Below are 20691 nucleotides of genomic sequence, written 5' to 3' on the forward strand. Positions count from 1 at the left end.
CTTATCTTGACATTGCTCATTGTGCCTAGTATTTTGTTTTGAATGAGAGGACTTGTGTAAAGCAAGTCATTTGGTTCCTGTGCTTTCCTCAAAGAGGGTCACATGATGAGGGCAGCAGTCAGGCAAATGAGCAGGTGAGAACACAGGGAACATAATTTAGCTGTGAATAGTGTTATTGATATGTACAATACATTAATTTAATAGGATTGTTATTTCAGAGAGCAACAAGTTTTCATGTCATTTTTAACACAGGATATTGAGCCCCTTGTCAGGGACCAGTCAGACACCGACAACATGAACGGAGAGGGATTTGATGTTTCAGACATCATCACCTGCACAAAGCCTGCACAACCTTTTAAAGTTTATACTAGTGCAGAAGTGAGATAATTGTGTGTCAACAAAAATGGTTCACAACTTTTCCTTGGTTGCATTACAGTGCCACTTTACAAAGGGGCATATGTTTTCAATGTGCCAAGGTTTTTTTTGAATCATTCAACATTTGCAAACAATTGTGACCCTGCCTTTGTAAGTGTAGGCTTTAGAAATTGGAAAAAGGCTATCCAGAAGTTCTCAAAACATGCAAAAAGTCAGTTGCATATCCATGCCGTGAACATCTATGCACAAAAAGGCAACACTAGCTTCACAGCTTTCTTCAGCTGTTGCCAGACAACAGGAGGAAGCCAGGTATGGATTGATGAAGATTGTAGGCTCAATCAAATACTTAGCTGGGCAAGGTTTAGCTCTACGAGGTCATGTGGAAGAGAAGGGTAATTTATCCAAACATCTGAAAGAAAAGGCAGAAGATGACCCTACTTTTCAGAAGTGGTTAGAGACACACAAGCAGGATTACACAAGTCCTCCTCATTCAAAACGAAATACTAGGCATACTGAGCAAAGACATTATCAGAGGAATAGCTGACACTTTTCGATACCTCCCAGCCACACAGTTTGCCTTGATTGTTGATGTGACACAAGACATATCAGGTCAAGAACAAGAATCTGTATGTCTTTGTTATGTGGATCATGACTTAAATCCTCATGAGGAAATCATTGGGATGTATTCAGTGCATGAGACCACATGAGAATCTCTTGCAAATGTAGCATTAGCATGCCATTGTCAGCACTGCGTGGGCAGACATATGATGGCGCAGCAAATATGTCTGGCAAATATTCTGGAACCCAGGCTCACATTAGGAAGAAACAACCACTTGCTTTATATGTGCACTGTGGAGCACACTGTGTTAATTTGATAGCACAGAAGGCATGCACAGCTTCTATAGTTGTGCGAGATGCCCTTGACTGGGTTCATCAATTAGGAGTTTTGTGTGGACAGTCTGGCAAATTCAAACATGTTTCATAAGATAGCGTTATCTAACCATGGAACCTCAAGTGCCCTGAAACCACTTTTTGAAACTAAGTGGACTGTTAGACATGTTAGACACCATCCATTCAGTTTTTAACACAGTATGACTCTATCCTCAGTGCCTTAGAGGAAATTGCAGGGACTAACTCTCCCAATGCAGCCGCTGAAAATGTTCTATTTTAGCCGTTTATGAGAGGCAGCACTGTACTTGGTCTACAGTGTCTCCACAGGAGACAGTGTCTACAGTGTCTCCACAGGTCTCTTTAGAGAAGGACACAGACTGTTTCTGGTATGCAGTCCGCTGTTTGTAAGGTTCAGTCTACTCTCAATGGCAAGAGGAGTGATGAGGCCTAACACCTTTTTGGGAGGGCATCTACAGTTGTGAATTCTTTAGACTTAGAACCCATAACTATGCCAAGAGTTCGACAACCATCCAAGCGCTATAGTGGAGAGTCAAGGGGTTTCAGTCCTAAAACTCCTATGGAATACTACAGAGTTGAGTTTTCTGAGGCACTTCACACCATTCACACGCAGTTCACTGAACGTTTCCAGCAGGGTGGTCTTCTTACCCTACAAAAGCTGGAGAACACCTTGCTTTCTGGAAATATTGATCCGGTGGTTCATGACTACCCAGTAATGAATGCCCAGCTGCTGGAATCCAGCTACCTATGTTCAAACATAATTACGTATACAGTTCCTGTGGAGAGGCTACAAACATTCTCAAAGAGTTGCCAGCAGAGGTGCAAGGCTTATTTACTGAAGTTCAAACTCTGAGATTACTCCTTGTGGTACCAGTCTCGTCCTCTTGAGGCAGAGAGGAGCTTTAGTGCTCTTAGACGATCAAAGACTTGGTTGCGCACAACTATGACACAGCAGAGGCTGAACCTTGTTGCAGTGTGTCACATCCATCAGGAAAAATTGGACCTCTTAACTAAGAAGTCAGTGTGTACACAGTTCATTTCTTTTACACTGTGACACAAACCGGTGTTTGGTGCTTTTATCTGAATTGCCCAACAATATCTATAGTCTGCTAGTAGTGCTATAGTTGCTGGCAGAATAGACGTCAGTATAACATCCTGTTTCTTTTAGTCAAATACTTGGTATGGTATGTGTGTTAAGTTGCAGCCTAATATGTTGTAACATGCCTTCAAATGGGATTTACAGATAGAGAATAGAGGTGCAAGCTGCACTCCAGTGTGCCACCCTGTATTGTGTGCTGCATTGAGAGTTGAATTGTGCATAATAAATTTGCTGCATGCAGGTGCCAAAACAGTGATGCAATTGATTCATCTTTAAAGTTCTTGCGGGGTTTTTTCATAAGATAGTGAAAACACACACAAAACCAATTAAATGGCACTAGTCAGCCACTGTTGACTAGTGCTTAAACACTGAATTTAACTACTGTGTCATACGGCATACATAGTCAAAGAGTAGCCAAAATCTGTAGTATCGCAATAAAATTCTAATACAAGAATGGCAAATAGGCATGTTACCTTTTACAGAAGAAAATGATTCAATGAATAAATAAATAAAAAACAAATAAACAAATAAATAAATATGCCGAGAGTTTAACCCCCTCAATGGTAGACCCAAAGTTGCGCCCTTGCTTTCAGGCCCCGTCCACACGGATACGATTTTTTGGTGAAACCATGTCTTTGATAACCATGTTATTAGGCAGATGATAAACCATGTTCTTTAATAGGTCCATGGTCCCAGGGTGGTTTCAAAGGGTGGTTGTCTATCTTGATTATTTCAGTTCAGTTCATCTTTAAGAGGTCTCTTCTTTATCTATTGCATACAAGCTGCAACTGTTTTCCTCATGTCTTTTTGTTTTGTGTGTTTATTTGTTTCTTTCCTTTATTGTCTAATAACCAATGGTTGATATGGGGAGGATATGGGTGGTTTTGATGCGAGGGAGAGCATTTGTCCGTCTGTATGATTTGTAATGCGTGTTGTTTTTTTTGTGAGGTTCCTCTGAATGAAATTGAAATCCTTTCTGTGTTTGCTTTGTAGGTCGTCGTCTCGGTCCTCATCTTTCACAGGCAGTGGGTCGTCGCACTCCCGCTCGCGCTCCTCCTCCTTCAGCTCCTACTCCAGCCACTCCTCCCACCACAGCTCCATCAGCGGCAGCCGATCCAGGTAGCCGTCTTGGAACACAATTCAGTCCAAGCCATGGCCAATGGGTCCCCTACAGGGGTGACGGATTACACATCACCAGGACGCCAAGCAACAAATAGGAAACATGGAAAAACATATGAATTTTCCATTACAACTCTAGTACTAGCATTTCAAGGGCTGTAAGCAAGTGCGGAACATGTTCTGAGGAGATTAATCATAGTCATGTAAATACGTAAACAGCAGCACTAGTTTACGTTTTGGCCCCTTAAAATACAAAGCAGGAGTTTTTCTGATTCATTCATGCATGCTAAAAGTGCAAACACAGAATATAACATTCAGTCTGTTTCAGTCAAGATAGAGACGCAATAAACACAGGAAATAAAGCGAATACACAAAAGGATTTAAAAATAAACGGCGTACAAAAAATACGAAACCATTCTGAAGACCTCAGGGCTGTAGTACTACGGTGACGGGAGATGATGCTAGCAGGCCTTGTTCTGAAGACCTCAGGGCTGGAGTAGTGGGGTGAGTGGAGATGATGCTAGTAGGCCTTGTTCTGAAAACCTCAGGGCTGTAGTACTGGGGTGAGAGGAGATGATGCTAGCAGGCCTTGTTCTGAAGACCTCAGGGCTGTAGTAGTCTGTTATGGGGAGATGATGGTGTGGTAAGGGGGGGTGACGGTAGTAGGCCTTGTTCTATGACCTTCAGGGCCTGATGGTGTGGTAAGGGGAGAGGATGCTAGTAGGACTTGTTCTGACAACTTCCGGGCTCAATCTCAGGGGGGTTGAGGGGACATGATGCTAGTAAAAATTGTTCTGACGACCAACGGGGTCTGCTGGGGTGGTAAGGGGAGATGATGGCCTTGTTCTGAGGACCTCGGGACCTGCTGGTTTGGTAAGGGGAGATTGTGCTAGTAGGCGTTGTTCTTAGGACCTACAGGGCTTGTGTGGTTAGGAGAGAGAACTAAAAAGCAGTACCATGCAGAGCTTTAAAGGTAAGGACTAGTATTTTTGAACCAGATTCTGTATCAGACAGGGAGCCAATGTGATGTGCTGCAACGACAGTGATATGGACCCTTTTTAGTTCTGGTTAATAGCCTGGCTGCAGTGTGATTGGAAGCGGAGGGGATGGGGCCATTAAGAAAATCCAACAATTCTTGAGCTGGAAGACGCTGGATAACACTACTGAATTTATTAGCTCATCAAACTTTGAATTTTGCTGTCAAGTATTATACCAACATATTTTTTGTGTGAGATCTGATGTAGCTTAGAATGTGGTTGTGGGCTTCTGGTTAGTTGAATCAATTGGTTTGTTGTTATGCACTTTGCTGGTGTTCATTTCATAAGGGAAAAAGCTCATAATCCATTCTTTTCGGGGAACAGAGGGACATATGCAGACCGATGTGTTTTATTATTGAGTGATGGGCTATAACGTGTTACAAATAACATGAATGAATTATGGATACAAGTAATATCGGAGGGGCCGTAGTTTGTTTTAATGATCATATGGTTTGAAAGACTGCAAGGCTGATATGGCAGGAGGTCGAAACACCCCGTTCTTCACAACTTTGAACTCGCCCAACTTAAAGAAGGCGAGACCGAAAAGTATTGAAAGTGTTAAAGTATGTAGGCATATCATCTAAAATCAATGTGTGTGTGTGTGTGTATGTGTATGTGTATATATATATATATATATATATATATATATATATATATATATATATGCTCATTATTTCATGTCTGCGATTCTCCGGCAACTTTCTTGTTTAACGCTCGATAGGCTTTGGATGTGATCATATCGGAATTGGCACCTTAGCACGAATCGCAGCACCTTAGCACGAATCGCAGCACCATTCATTGAACACAACCTAAAATGGAATCCTCTGACCAGTGTGTTCTATATACTACACGCTGCTGCCCGACGCGCTTTATATTGACACTGATGTGTTTTTGGTTGACTAAAGGCCTAGATGGTTGAGGCCCATGTCAGTTGGAACAGGTGGATGGAGGGGGTCCGGTTGAAGAAAGTTTTGTTTTCGTTTAGCATTTTTTGCATTACAGGATTGTACTTCTGTTTTGCTGTTTAGCAGCTTTTTTTACCTCTCCTTTTAGAAGGAGATTTTAACCGGAGGTCGATTGGCTCGACAGAAGACCTAGGCCAAGGGCCTCAAAACACTGCCTTAAAAGTTGTAATAGTTGCATGTCAAGGTCACACTTTGGAACTGGCTTTAATGGCTTCAATAATTAGCAAGCGGAAATCCGCATTGTAGTTGTTGTCTGTGCATGCCAAAAATGTTTTAAATTCCTTGCATGAAATCATTGAACAATTTTAAAGCAGAGCCAGTAGGGTTTTTAACTGCGTTGGATTATGGAGTCGTGGCTGGTCATTTATTGACCTGTTAAACCGTTTGCCTACTCCAAACCATAAGTGAATCCAACATTTCCTCTTCCCGGCTTCAAACCTATTTTCTTGTGCTCTCTTTATATCACAACCCTTTCTTTAGATCAAGATCGTTCTCCACCTCGCCCTCTCCGAGTCAGGCTGCACCCAGAAACCTTAAGAACAAGACAGACCTGCCCCTGGTGCTGCCAAAGGGGTAGGGAGAAGCCTGAACACCCACACATTCAGAGCCACTTCCGAGGCAGTCCCAGCCCAGACACCTCATGCATGCGTTCAAGGTTGATCGCCCGCCACGGAATTGGCTTAGTTTCATGACGGATCAGCTGCTCTTTTTGATATCTTTATAGATATCAATATAACGGTACTTCACCGGTAGTCTTATCGATTCTTTTAGAATAAATAAATGAGAAATTAAGAACAAAAGGACATTGATTTATTTTTTATCATATGTCGACTTTCTTCTGTAGCAACAGCTTACAATTTTTGGAATAAATGGCTTTTATAGACTCTATAATATTAAGTCAATTTAACTGTAATCTCAAATAAATATATTGATTATATATAAATGATTAACAGCAAAAGGAAAGAGTGGAATAGAGCATCACACATTGGGTATGCATGCAGCCAAGCTCCAAGAAGGCGTTATTTGAAACGTTCTTCTAAAGGAGCATCAGCCGTTTTACCTTTACTGGCCATAGCTCTTCCAGACTAATCCACGTGTGATTATTTTTTTAATGCTCTTAAAAAAGAAAGTGTCAGTAGTCGGTAGTGGCACGATTCGCCTGAATTGAACTTTACACCACGTACAAACCCCCTACTAGTTTTGTGATCATTTGAAAGCTGTGTGTCCTAAATTGGACTTCACCAGTTTCCAATGAGCGCACTCAGACCAACGCAGCCAAAGAGCTGAACAATAACTTCAAGTGCCACCCATTACATTAAACTCTGAACAGGACCTCAAATCGAATCTTCCGACTGTGTTGTCGGTCTTCTAAGTGACGTAGTCCTGCGCTCCGTGGCTTGTCTGGTTTGGCAGCTGCTTTACTTGGAAGCTCTGCCGTAAAACGAGGGAAAGCCACTGATTCCTCCACACAGATCCTACTTGGGATGTTGTGGTTTAGCTTTTCGAACGCTGTTCATATAAGCATTCAACCGTTTCTGGTAATAAACTTGGAAAAAAGGACAGCCCTTTTTTTAAATGTTGCAGCACTTCTATCAGCCTACATTGTTTGGTGAGACGCTGATACTATTGCACCATTAATCTGGCCGGAATTAATGGAAAATGTGTTTCCTTAATTTGTGAGGGAAGGCAGAGGCAGCCGGCCCCGCCCTCCACTTTAAAGACGAGCTCGGAGAGCGATGGTTTTCTCTTTTCAATATTGTTTTAATGTAGGGAGTGAGTTGTATAACTATCGCAAAATGTTATCTAGGCGTAATTCATATAAACAGATTTCCTTATTGCCATTGATGCCGAAAGCAGTACAGGGTACATCGGAGCTTATCGATACTTCTTTAGTAATTGAGCACCAGAGCCCCACAAGTTTGCAACTTTTATCGTCCCCTCGACTAGCTGTGGTTTACAAACGGTGCGACCAACTGCGTCACAGGGAAGGCAGCAACAAACATTTTCATGCCTGTTTGGGAAAAATTTCAACAAATGTCTTTATTCCCATCTTCCCCTCCACCCCCCGTCCCACCCAAGGGCGCCGCTGAAGCCTGGCCCCGGAGCCCCCCCGCGGAGGGAAAAGCCTCCCATGAAGAAAGCCCTGAGCCCCCCCATTCCCGCCGGCACCCAGCAGGGCAAGCCTCAGCGTCCCACACCCGAGGGGGGGCGACCGCCTGCCCACAGCCGGGAGGGAGGAGGAGGAGGAGGAGGAGGAGGAGGCGGCGGTGGCGGTGGTGGTGGTGGTGGTGGAGGAGGAGGAGGAGGTGGTGGTGGTCCGGTTGGCCCCGGCGCTGTACCAGGGGGAGCGCCTGGATCTGCCCCAGCTGCAGTAGGAGGAGGAGTAGTGGAAGGAAGGCCCCCAGCCCCGAGAGAGCCTGGGAAGCCGCCGGGCCCCAGGGAGGGAAGACGCAAAGAACGGCAACAGCACCCGCCGCGCAGGTAGGAATTCCCCCTTTTCCCTTCAGTTTTAACCGAGGGAAATGTGTCTTTGCATGTGCTCTCAACCTGGGCTAGGAGTTTCTTCATCTCTTTGTTAACAAATCAAAATAAATGGAGCGTAATATGGAAATAGTAAAAAGATGTAAGAGACCTTTTCAAATGTAAAACTTCTGGTTGATACTACGAGGATAAAAAAACGTGATTTGAATAATGTACGCATTTAGCAGCCATTTCAATGTTAACATGAGGTTGAAATATAACCAGAAGCTACCTAATGATGATAAAGGGTTTGCAATTTGGTGACCTTTTTTTCCTTTTCTGGTGATCCCCCATCCAGTATAGAGCCTGTGTGTTTTCTATTTAGATGCTTGTACAAAGCAAAGCGCTAGTTCTGCTCTGCAATTTCATCAAAACCTTGCACAATGTTCGAACCCCATTCTTTTTATTTTCTGATAATTTAAAGCAACCCCCATATTTTGGTATATCTTTGGAATGTTTTACAGTAAAGCGCTGTTGTCACATTTGAAAATGTCCGATGGTGTTTCACTATGACGACTTGGTCATTGCCTTGCACAGACGTCACTGAGGCAATCTAAGATAAGGATGAATACTTAACACTTCCCAGAGCCAAGGTGGCGGAAGATTTTGAATAATAATTAATCTGGGGCTGCTTCAGTGCTGCACAGTCTATTGTGGAATTTTCATTGTATGTCTTTCATGTACGTCACCTATCACAGTACTTGGTATCGGCTATTCAATTATGTGTTATTCGAAAATGAAAGCTAGCGGTAATAAAAAAGTGGGATTGGTTGAACTCCATCTATTGCTGCAACTATAAGTGGTTTTGAGACTTGGCTTGGACTCATGGCCAACGACTTGAGACTTGCAAAACATGAGATGTGAGCATCTCTGCTCTGTATGACAGTCAACAGCGGATGAAACATTATCAAAGCATTGTTGCTGAGCAAGTGGACATGCCTCGGTTGTTTCGGACGCAGGCTTATTAAAGGTGACATATTATGGTGTTTTTCCAACAAGTAAACATAGTATTTGAGTTCCAGAAAACATATTTTTGAAGCTGTTTGCTGGAAATAGATTTTAGGAAAAACAATATAGTCTACCGCTATTCCCCTCTGTTACAGTCCCTTCAGAATGCGCTGTTTCTGGTGTCTGTAGCGTTGATGCAAATGAGCTGCTGCCCATTGACCAATGAGCTGTCAGACTGAACCACAGCATGGAGGAGAAGGGGTTGTTGCCGTTTGCTGACTGCTGCCGCTCTTTATCTATATAAATAATATAACACGATAATAATATTATATACGGGTATTTATATAATATATCTAATATCACGGCCAAATGTGCACCTCAGACGATATTATGGATAATAAAGACTGTGTCTGACGTCTCTGGTACTTCCACAAGTAAGGACTCGTAGTGGGGGATATCTCGGCCATGGTTGAGAAGTATTGGGGGGAAGGAACTTTGGAATTGACTCTTTGAAGTCCATGAACCCCTCGGCCTCAGACCTACGCTCTCCTCATCCGTCGCCTTCTCTCTGCATCTCTCACCCGCAGGCGCACTGCCAGTGGCAGCATGAGTGCGAGCAGTTACACCGGTTCCAGCTCCAGATCCTCGTCCAACTCGCTGTCACGCTCTGGCTCGCGGAAATCCAGGTAGTCACATTCACAGCAGCACAACATGAAGTTTGCCACAGTCGGCCCACGCAGCAGAAAGTCAACTGCAAGCCCCCGCAGGCATTTCTCTCGCTTGAACTCCCACACACAACTCGGGATACCATCTCTAACACGCACGCACACAAACACACACACACACACACACACACACACACACACACACACACACACACACACACACACACACACACACACACACACACACACACACACACACACACACACACACACACACACACACTGCATACACTCTCAAGGAAGTGCACACACACACGCCCGCATACCATCACACACAGACAGGAACTATCTTTGTCCATCAGGCGGACGAGGCAGGAAATGATACTCCTGGTTAATATTTTGCATTGCACAGCTGCTCAGGGTTTCACTGTCAAAAATGTCAAATATTTTCGGGGATAGCTTCATGTACTTTGAAATGATCAGAGGACGATCTGCTCTGTTGACGTGACCCGGCCTTACGACTTTCCCCTGTTCTGTTGTCTCTCCTCCGCCTCCATGTGCCGCTGATTCTCTGTTGGCAACACTCCCAGGAAATCAAGGTAAGACATTGCCTCATGAGGATGTATTAGTAAGAAGTTAATAAAAACATCGACAGCAGCCACCGCCCCTGCCTTCACCTGAAACTCCCCCTCGAGATCCCATGCACGCATAACATCAGACGCACGCACAACATCACACGAACACGCAACATCCACGCCTTGCAGGGGACACCACATGATGCGCAGGAACACACAAATCAATCCGTCCATCAGAATGGCCTTCAACACAGACGTAACAATAAAATAATAAAATAATAAAAAATAATTAATAGCTACACAATAAAACGATAAAAAATAAATTATATCGATAATACAAGAACCATATAATTTGCCCCGCCATATTACTGTACTGCCGTCTTATAATAGAACACGGTAAGGATAATGAATAAATCTGATTTACATTGTTGTTTGGCACATGCTATCATTTAGCAATAAAGTAAATGTGTATGAGCCAATAATGAAAAAATAACTAGAATAAGGTACTACTGGAGTACATAACTCCAGTCACACGTAGTACCAGTTAAACATTTACCCAGTTCAAACTACCATAATGACATATGTTACTTACTAAGTTAATTTGCAGCGGTGCAGCAGATCTACCATGCTCTGCCTGCCCTCGCTATCACGGCAGGTCTAATGCACGATTTGTATCTACGAGAGGTGCGATGCTGGTCAGCGTGATGTTTCAAAAAGTGCAAGTTCCCGATACAGATTCACTGCTCTTGTCCATGCAGGGTCGGCACAACAGTGGGCCCAACCTGGCTAGCACAGGGAGTTGAATGTTAACATCACTACGAGCGTGCGCCCCTCCCCCCTAGAGCAGGATCCCTCAGCCTGCCCTGGCCCCATGTCTGCCCTCGGTGCAAAAGAAAGCTTTGATTTGTTGCGTAGCAAAATGAAAGAAAAAACGACCGTACAGCGTTTGAGAAGCTCCATTAATAACGGTGTGATGAAGGCCTTTGTGTGTGCGTCCTTCCCCCCGGCCCCTCCCAGGTCTCTGAGCGTGAGCAGCGTGTCGTCCGTCTCCTCGGCCACGTCGGGCACCAGCAGCTCGGTGCGCAGCGCCGACTCCGAGGACATGTACGCCGACCTGGCCAGCCCCGTGTCCTCGGCCAGCTCCCGCTCCCCCACGCCCGGCCAGCCCGGGGGTGGGCACCCGGCGCCCCCCGGGGGAGGGCACCCCGCCCACCCCGGGGGGCCCCTGGGTCACCCCCTGGGACACCAGGGAGGACACCCTGGGGGACACCAGGGAGGACACCCCGGGGGACACCAGGGAGGACACCCTGGGGGACACCCTGGGGGACACCCTGGGGGACACCCTGGGGGACACCAGGGCGGACACCAGGGGGGACACCAGGGCGGACACCAGGGCGGACACCAGGGAGGACACCCGGGGGGACACCCGGGGGGACACCCGGGGGGACACCCGGGCGGACACCCGGGCGGACACCCTGGGGGACACCAGGGGGGACACCCGGGCGGACACCCTGGGGGACACCCCCGCAGAGAGAGGCCTGGACCGCCCCGTGAGAGGCCGCCACACCCGCGAGACAGGGGCAGGGGTTAGTGTGTGCGCTCTTTAAGTGTGTGTGTTTTAAAGAAAGGGGGAAAGCTCCATTTTTATATTCAGGCAACATAATTAGAATTTCTCTGCCGTCAGATTGGTGGGGGGATTCCCCCCCTGCACCGAGCTCCCCTGAATGGGACGCTGCCTCCCTGAAAATGATGATTGACCGATTTGTTTGAATTGAACTTGACCACATCAAATGTAACACGTTGTCCTCTCCCTTCACAGGGAGACCGCTGAAGAAGGACGAGCCCTTCCGCGAGGACCGCAGGAAGATGGACCCCTCCGGGATGCCCCCACGAGGAGGCAACTTCATGCCCAGGATGGGACCCGGGAACAGGGGCGGCCACCATATGCACCACATGCCCGGTAACATGGGCCCCCCAGGGAACTACGGAGGATCAGGATCCCATAAAGACATCAAGCTCACCCTCCTCAATAAGGTACCTTCTATAAAATGAATAAAAATGCTACCTGACCGTCCCAGCAGAAGCATCGTTTCATACTTGTGTACGATACAAAATTCAATGAAAGCATCCCATCAATTAATTTAAACACTTTTTGCAGTTGTAAAAATCTTAACCTGTCCCCTTTCCCCGATCTATTTTAATTTCTCCCTTACTTTGTTGCTTGTAGCAGCAGGGTGACCGCGGCAACAGGAAGAGGTACATGCCGTCTGACAAAGAGCGCCCAGGCTCCCCTCTGAGCAAGAGAATGGCCATGTCTCCTGGCAGAGGTGAGGGCCCAGCTCCGTGTTCACACACGAGCATGAGTCACAAAGCACCACAGATTGTACCAAAGGGCTGTGCAGCGAGGAGAATGAAGGCCGTGCAGAAAGGTTCATTTAGGCAGGGAGTCATCACAAGATCAAACTCACTTGACACAAAATCACTATAGAAAATAATAATACAGCGGTTGAAAAGTGAGAGGTTAAGTAGAACTTGGTCCTAAACCAATAAAAATTAATAGCATCATCGATTCAAGTTCCAACCTTTGCGCTATCTTTATAACCAAAGATAAGACCAACGCAGGCACAAATGTTGGAATTGCGTACGTCCCTGCAGCACCACACGTGCTTCCAATTATTTCTGCAGTTAACTGCGTCAGCGGAGATGCAATTAACGCAATACCTACGTACATGCCTACGTGCATGTATGCGTTGTACTGGCGTCGTTGACGAACGTAGTTGACGTCATATTTTCTAATATTGTATACTGCGTAATGATTATTTGATTAATTTTTCCGGAGCTCTCCTGCTAAATTTGAGCTTTAAACACAAAACCAATGCCAAAAGATTGGGCATATATCAGTGCAGGGCGCGTTAATATCTATTATACAGATGAAGATCATTGTTATTGCTGTTCTTCATCAGGCCGTGACCGGAGGATGCCAGGACGACCAATGTTCCCGCCGAGAATGGATCGGCCCAGAGGCCCAGGTCCCCGGCCCATGCCACCTCAAGGGGACAGGTTGGTACAGTCCGGAAGTATGAGAGCTCGAAACCTGACTGCATCACGCCCACACAAGGGGAACCCTGACAGGAGTTTCTAAATAACACGTGGGAGTGAAAACCTTAAACAACTTCTGCAGCTAGTAGTTGTTGAAGGTTTTCACTCCCACGTGTTATTTAAATTGGTCAACAAACTTGCTTTGTTCACCTGTTCAGGGATTTAAATCAGGAAGTGTGGTTGGGGCTTGATGAGGAAGAGGTATTTATATGTGGAAGCAGGGGTTAACACAACAGCTCATCATACATGTGATGTCGGTAGCCTCTTTGCTGATGTCCCCCACCACAGTCAAAAAACGTGTGTCACGTTGGATATTGGCAACCTATGATGTAGGGCTTGCCCCAATACATAATTTCACGCTTAGAATAATCTTGGTTTCAAAAGAAATATCCAAATTTTCAATGGAGAAAGAAGAAAAGCCCATTCATAGTGCGTGTCTTTCACTGCCTAGAGCAGGTGAAGACCACTTCTGCAGAATCTAGTTTCAGGTTTTATTTGCTTTCTATATAATAAAACAAATGTTTTATTTTCATAATGCAAAATATTAAAACCACAATATGTCAAATGCCAAATGTCAGTGGCCTTTTCCTAGTCCGACCTGGTAACCACAACTTCAATGCGGTCTAAAGTTTCTGTACACCCACATTTCCAAAAGCATGATCATAGGCCTACTTCCAATTTTCACAAAGCGAATAGGTGGTTTGAACGATATTTATAGTTTTGAATACATTTCCTAGTGATAAATCACACAGGAGCTTTTTTGGGGGACGGATCACCATACAATGAAAAACCTTGCTACCTGTTTGTTTCGTGTTTACTAAATCACCATCACGTTATTATATGTAGGTATAGCTTTTTGGCGTCATTTGGACTCTTAACATTGAAATAGCTGCTAAATACATTCATTATTAAAACCTGTCTAAAACAATCCCCCCCCTGATGACCTCGGGGGTTTGAATATCCTCACGCTGGACGGCAGCATTCAAAGTACTACCGGATTATGCTCATTATGTTTGAAAATCCAACGACATAACAAATGAAAAAATTAAAGTCAGTCATCCCATATTTGCCATTCTGATGACTTCTGCCAATAGCTCAACTGAAGGGCCATTAGCCTGGGATATTCAGACAAAATGTAACTTTTCTTCTTTCTACAGTTACCAAATATGCATAGACGTGAATCAAAATGCTAATATTTGTATCTTAATTCTTTCATTAGAAAAGCTTTACGAATCATTCGAATAGTGAATTGAGATTTGATAACCCAGCCAACGGGGTTAATATACAAACTATGATGCAGTCATTGTTCAATGAGTGTCACAGTGATTTATTATAGGCGCACACATTTCTTTTGTTTCTCGGTGAAGTCAAGGGACCCAAGCAATACAAATATAGATAGAATCCTGGAGGCAGGTGTCACTTTTCAGGTGCCCTATGGTGGTGTTGCGTTTGCTGCGCCAACCTGTTATCAACTTCAGATTATGTAGGGTCAAGGATCGGCCAATCATGGTATTTATTGGGACGATTCAAATGATTGCTTAATCAGACAAACAAAAATAATGTGTTGTGCGCAGTGGAGAGAGACTGTTTAAGTCTTTCAGATCATATCAGTCTTTAATTTATTTAATCTGGCTATTTTATTTCAATTTTTTTTAATTTATTGTATTCGCCCAGCTAATGTATAGTCCTTTTTCCATCAGATTTTCAAGCAAATTAACTCTTAAAGCGAATTAATTTGTAGCGACATAAGAAGCGCCTAAACGGTTTTCCATCGACAGAATGATTATAGCGAATTAAAATTGTGTCACAATGCCCCGTGTTGAAGCGCATTTTTCTGACCCGCTAGATGATTTTCCATCAACAATGCGCATGCGCGACATTCTATATCGCTTCAGCCGTTTTCCATTACTTTTATGTCGCTAGAACTTTCCCAAAACCACCTCTGCAGAGCGAATTAACTTAGTGCGACAAAATCGGCGTTAGAGCGATATAACCCTTTTTCCATCACATATGTCGCACTAACTTTTGATGCGCATCATTTTAAAGCGCATTATCCTTTTGATGGAAAAAGGACTTATCTTGCACTTATATTTGTGGAGCTACTTTTTGATTTTGGGTTAGCGTAGTGATATAATATATAATCATATATAATTTTAATTAAATGGGCAAAAAATACAGCAATCGCTGCCAGATTTTAGGATGAACGTAGGCTTTATTTTTAGTCAATTCCTGTCAGTCCACAATGGGTTGAGCTGCGGCTGCTGACTGGGTTCTCTTGCACCTTTCTTGCAACAGGAAGCGTCCGCTGTCCCCGCCAACCAAGTCCTCCGGAAAGGGCCCGTCGACTCCATCGGGCAAACAGGCTGCCCCAGGCCCGGGACCTTCTTCTGGCTCTGGACCGGGCTCTGGCTCTGGCTCTGGCTCGGGTAAACCCAGCAATACGCTATCACGTCGGGAGGAGCTGTTGAAGCAGCTGAAGGCCGTCGAGGACGCCATCGCCCGCAAGAGGGCAAAGATCCCGGCAAAGTAGCCCACCCTGAGCCCAGCTCAGCGACAAAGATGCCTGCCGGTTCGCCTACCTGCCGTTACGGACTAGTGGCCAAGGCGACATTGTGGGCCATGGGATTGGGGGATTTTCCCCCGGGAATCCCACACATTTCCTCCTGACCACACTCTGCCCCTTAATGCCCTTTGATGTGGAGCATTTCACTGGATATGTGTAAAATAAACAACAAATATTCTCGTCCCACAACATATGTATGCCGCTGTTTGAATGGCCAGCAAACAATACCGTGGCCAGCATAAATACTTGATTGTAGACATACATGGGATTTTGTTCCGTCAATTTGCATACAGCCAACTTGCTCTGCCATTTAACGTTGTTAAATGTCCATGTTCGTTTACTTGCTGTTGTGAAAGGGATGCCGGTCAGGACTTCATGGATTGTCCTATATCTTGATTTTACAGAACCAAAACAAAATGGTGGATAAGTTCTGTCTACTTGTTGGTCAGTTGAGTAAAAAAATCAAAAAAATTACAGGAATTAAGGACCTTTCTGATGTTTGTGTGTTTTGACAAATAAGGTGAATTTATAGATACTGAATCTCGTTATCGCTTGTCTCTCCCCCTTTCTACGCTCGGCACAATTTTTACTGGGTAGGCTTATATTATTTGAATTCTCTTTACCATACTGCCACCCCTTATCAAAGCCCCTTTTTAAATCTGTGTATGAGGTGAATCGACAAATTCAGTTTAGAGTTTAACTGTCAGACTTGATATGGTTACACAAAAGGTTTCTTAATTGTCCTTTGTTTATTTTGTACATACACCCAAGTAGGTTTCCTATTTGGAGCCCGATCTAACCAATCAAATTTTGTTAATGGCTGACACCTTTTGCCACTGACTTGCCTCTTCAACTCCACTGGCCCTGTGGGGCAATTCGATCCAAACCTTTATACAATACTATTGCGTTACCTGAACCCCAAGTAGGTCATTATTACCGGGAAAAAAAATGGTGACGTGAAATATTGCTTCATTCGGCTTTTTCTTATCTTTGTTTAATTTTTTGTTATTCTTCTAGGCTCTTTTCAAGTGATACAGAATTTATTTGTCCCATTTTTAGTTGGCACACAATATTAGAGATGTAACGGCGATATGAGTTGATGGATACCCGCATCTTTCTTGTGCGACAAAAAGGGTTCTAAATAAACTATTTTGATAAAGAGAATGCATTGTTTGCTTTGTTATAACTTTTTCTGTAGAATAAGCTTCACGGTCAATTCTGTGTTTTACTGACTGGTCTATGCTAAAGCTGACAAGTAAGAACAAATTCCTTAATAGAAAATCTGTTGTGGAGCATGTGAATACCATTTTATGTTTGCCTATTGACACTTGGTGCTGTATTTGAATTCAACCCATTTGATCCCAGTTGCACATATAATGAAAGGTTATATTTACACTTTTATTTCCACTCAAATCATAGCAATTTTCATTCTATAAAAGCAATGGATGGAATATAAGCTTGGCACACACCTGTAATATGCCACTGAGCCCTTTTTTAACATTTAAAAATGACACACACACACACACATACAGATTAAAAAGTTTGGTAATTCGATAAATCAATAGGTATTTTTTCCAAAAATGCCTTAACAAAATAAAGTATAACATGGTCCATTTTGTTTTGACAATTTGCTGGCTTAACCACCCTGGGCCTTCATTGCCCAAACAATGATTACGTTCTCAAGATCAATGCAAAATATGGGAAAATGGTTTGTATGTAGAAAGTAGCAAGCTTAACGACCACACTTTGACCTCAGCGCTGCTGCAATATTTCTAGGGAGAAATAGTATCTGCATGACAAACAATTGATGACTACAATTGAGACTTACGCATTTATACAACATGGGGGCTGCCGATCAAGTTTCTTGTCGGCCTGTAACTTGATGTCTGCTGTGTGAACAAAGACGCAGGTGAGACTATTATGTTTTATCATTGACTCATGTAGCCTACAGAGCGCAGGGTTATAAATAGACTAATATCTCGTCATCATGTAGCAAGAAACCCCGAGCTGTGATGCAATGTTATGAAGCCAAATCAGTGACGGAGTGGGATAGCGTTGACACCTACATCTTCTTTTGGGAAGAGGAAGTAGTCTGTTGAATATTACTATTTATGTTTCCTCATGCCGGTTTTTCCCTGCCCAGCCACTATAAATGCCAGTCTTCAGCATCATGGCCATCAAAATCAAGCAAAGCCCCTAGGAACACACGTAAAAAATATATACTGCAAGGACAATGTTTGGCCTTTGCGTAATGCAGGTGAGTGAGAATTAATTGTGTGTTATTTTTGCCAAATCAAAGTAACGATATTTCATTTAATGGATAGTGTTATGGTGTATTTTTTTCAATTTCAACGTTCAATCAATTTAATATGTTTTCACACAGTGCATACTCTGTATTTACATGTTCCTTCCCTTCACAGGTTTTGTTTTTGGGCGTTTTATTTGTGACTGTACGAACGACCTCGTTACCATGCCATGAAGAAGGACACCTGAAAGAAAAAGCTCTGAAAAGGCACAAAATCCAGCCAAGTGAGCATACAGAGAGAGTACAAGAGGAGACCCCAGTGAAATGCCCGGTCGAACTTTACGCTAGTTTAGGCAAACCTCTGAAGGACCGCTCCATCTCCCCCTGGCGAATCGTGTAAGTCATATCCGTCGACATTCCCTTGCTTGCGTCACTCACTCTCACACACCGCGAAGGGCTGCATGGGTGGCGGAGCGGATATGTGATTAACGTGGTTTTACCCCTTTCTCTCGCAGGTATGAAACAGAAGAGGGCCGATTCCCGGAGACGATTGCTGTAGCTCAATGCCTGTGCGAGGGCTGTATCTTGATGAACATCGAGGATCAGAAGCCATGGGAGGATTACACCTATGGCTCAGTAACGGTCAAGCAGAGCAAGAGGTTCTTGAGGAAGGAGCTGTGCGAGGATGGCGAAAGATACCGGCTGAAACCGTACGACAAAGACGTGGCCGTAGGATGCACTTGCAGCACCCATCGGATATAAATATACAATCTGTTGGATTCACCTTGTTGTATTTGTTTTAAAATGCAATCTGACGTGTGATGGAGATCGTGCCGGAGTCGTTATAGACCCCTTTGTTGATCATCGCCAACGTCATTATCGTCCCATTTGAAGTTGACAACGTCATCAAATACATACTGGTATACTATCATATAGTAATAGGCTGTTATTAAGCCTATAACGTGAAGCTATGTAAATTATTCGAAAATTAGAATATGGTGAAAAGGTCAGATTTTGAAGACACCTGGTGCCACACTCTAATTAGCTAACTAACTCAAAACACCTGGAAAAGCCTTTAAATGGTCTCTCGTTTTGATTCTGTATGACACACAATCATGGGGAAGAACTGCTGACTTGACAACTGTCCAAAAGATGACCATTGATACTTTAAAGAAGGAGGGCAAGACACAAAAGGTCATTGCCAAAGAGGTTGGATGTTCCCAGAGCTCTGTGTCCAAGCACATTAATAGAGAGGCGAAGGGAAGAAAAGATGTGTAGAAAGAGTGTACAAGCAAGAGGGGATAAACGCGCCCTGGAGAGGATTGTCAAACAAAACCGATTCAAAAATGTGGGGGAGATCCACAAAGAGTGGACTGTAGCTGGAGTCAGTGCTTCAAGAAGCACCACACACCGACGTATGCAAGATATGGGCATCAGCTGTCGCATTCCTCGTGTAAAGCCACTCTTGAATAAGAGACAACGTCAAAAGCGTCTCGCCTGGGCTCAAGATAAAATGGACTGGACTGCTGCTGAGTGGTCCAAAGTTATGTTTTCAGATGAAAGTAAATGTTGTATCTCCTTTGGAAATCAAGGTCCCAGAGTCTTGAGGAAGACAGGAGAGGCACAGAATCCACGTTGCCTGAAGTCCAGTGTAAAATTTCCACAGTCAGTAATGGTCTGGGGTGCCATGTCATCTGCTGCTGTTTGGTCCACTGTGTTTCCTGAGGTCCAGGGTCAATGCAGCAGTCTACCAGGAAGTTTTAGAACACTTTATGCTGCCTGCCGCGGACCAACTTTATGGAGGTGACGATTTCATTTTCCAACATGACTTGGCACCTGCACACAGTGCCAAATCTACCAGTACCTGGTTTAAGGACCATGGTATCCCTCTTCTTGATTGGCCTGCAAACTCACCTGACCTTAACCCCATAGAAAACCTATGGGGTATTGTGAAGCGGAAGATGCGAGATGCCAGACCCAACAATGCTGAAGAGCTGAAGGCCACTATTAAAGCAACCTGGGCTCTCATAACACCTGAGGAGTGCAACAGACTGGTCGACTCCATGCCACGCCGTATTGCTGCAGCAATTCAGGCAAAAGGAGCTGCAACTAAGTATTGATTGCCATACATGCTGAAACTTCCATGTTCATACTTTTCAGTTGGCCCACATTTCTAAAAAATCATTTTTGTACTAGTCGTAACTAATATTCTAATTTTCTGAGATACTGAATTTGGGATTTTCAGTAATTGTCAGTACTAATCATCCAAATTAAAAGAAATAAACATTTCAAATATATCACTCTGTGTGTAATGAATTGATATAATATGTAAGTTTCACGTTCTGAATATAATTACTGAAATAAATCAACTTTTTCATGATATTCTAATAATTTGACCAGCACCTGTATATATATATATATATATATATATATTTATTTATTTATTTAGGTAGCTCTATGGTTAGATGTTCACCCCTTCGCCTCACTTCACTTTCACTCACATACGTATTGTGTTCACTTGGGGAAGAAGGAGGGAAAACCCAGTTAGGTTGTCAACTATCTTCTTTTTGAG

At 43.9% G+C, this 20691-nt stretch overlaps 2 protein-coding genes across 5 annotated transcripts in view; both read left to right on the forward strand.

Annotated features, from left to right (window-relative positions):
- The window catches only part of zc3h18 (zinc finger CCCH-type containing 18), a 41268-nt gene extending 24230 nt beyond the window's left edge, over positions 1–17038 (forward strand). The window contains exons 11-20 of one of the 4 annotated variants that reach the window (XM_030366377.1): positions 3377–3502; positions 5985–6077; positions 7584–7985; positions 9560–9658; positions 10228–10236; positions 11230–11798; positions 12032–12246; positions 12440–12539; positions 13176–13272; positions 15607–17038. In XM_030366377.1, the coding sequence (XP_030222237.1) occupies positions 3377–3502; positions 5985–6077; positions 7584–7985; positions 9560–9658; positions 10228–10236; positions 11230–11798; positions 12032–12246; positions 12440–12539; positions 13176–13272; positions 15607–15841 (1945 nt within the window). In that variant the 3' untranslated portion in view covers positions 15842–17038. The remainder of the gene's footprint in view (positions 1–3376; positions 3503–5984; positions 6078–7583; positions 7986–9559; positions 9659–10227; positions 10237–11229; positions 11799–12031; positions 12247–12439; positions 12540–13175; positions 13273–15606) is intronic. The other 3 variants (XM_030366378.1, XM_030366379.1, XM_030366380.1) reach the window with 3 other exon arrangements.
- Positions 17039–17780: 742 nt separating this feature from the next.
- On the forward strand, positions 17781–19096 carry il17c (interleukin 17c). The gene is made up of 3 exons (XM_030366383.1): positions 17781–18131; positions 18295–18515; positions 18635–19096. Exons 1-3 carry the CDS (start codon positions 18108–18110, stop codon positions 18879–18881), a joined length of 492 nt encoding a protein of 163 aa, XP_030222243.1. The 5' UTR covers positions 17781–18107; the 3' UTR covers positions 18882–19096.
- Positions 19097–20691: the final 1595 nt, after the last annotated feature.

The sequence above is a fragment of the Gadus morhua genome, chromosome 9 (assembly GCF_902167405.1).
Source record: "Gadus morhua chromosome 9, gadMor3.0, whole genome shotgun sequence".
In the NCBI taxonomy this organism is placed as follows: Eukaryota; Metazoa; Chordata; class Actinopteri; order Gadiformes; family Gadidae; genus Gadus; species Gadus morhua.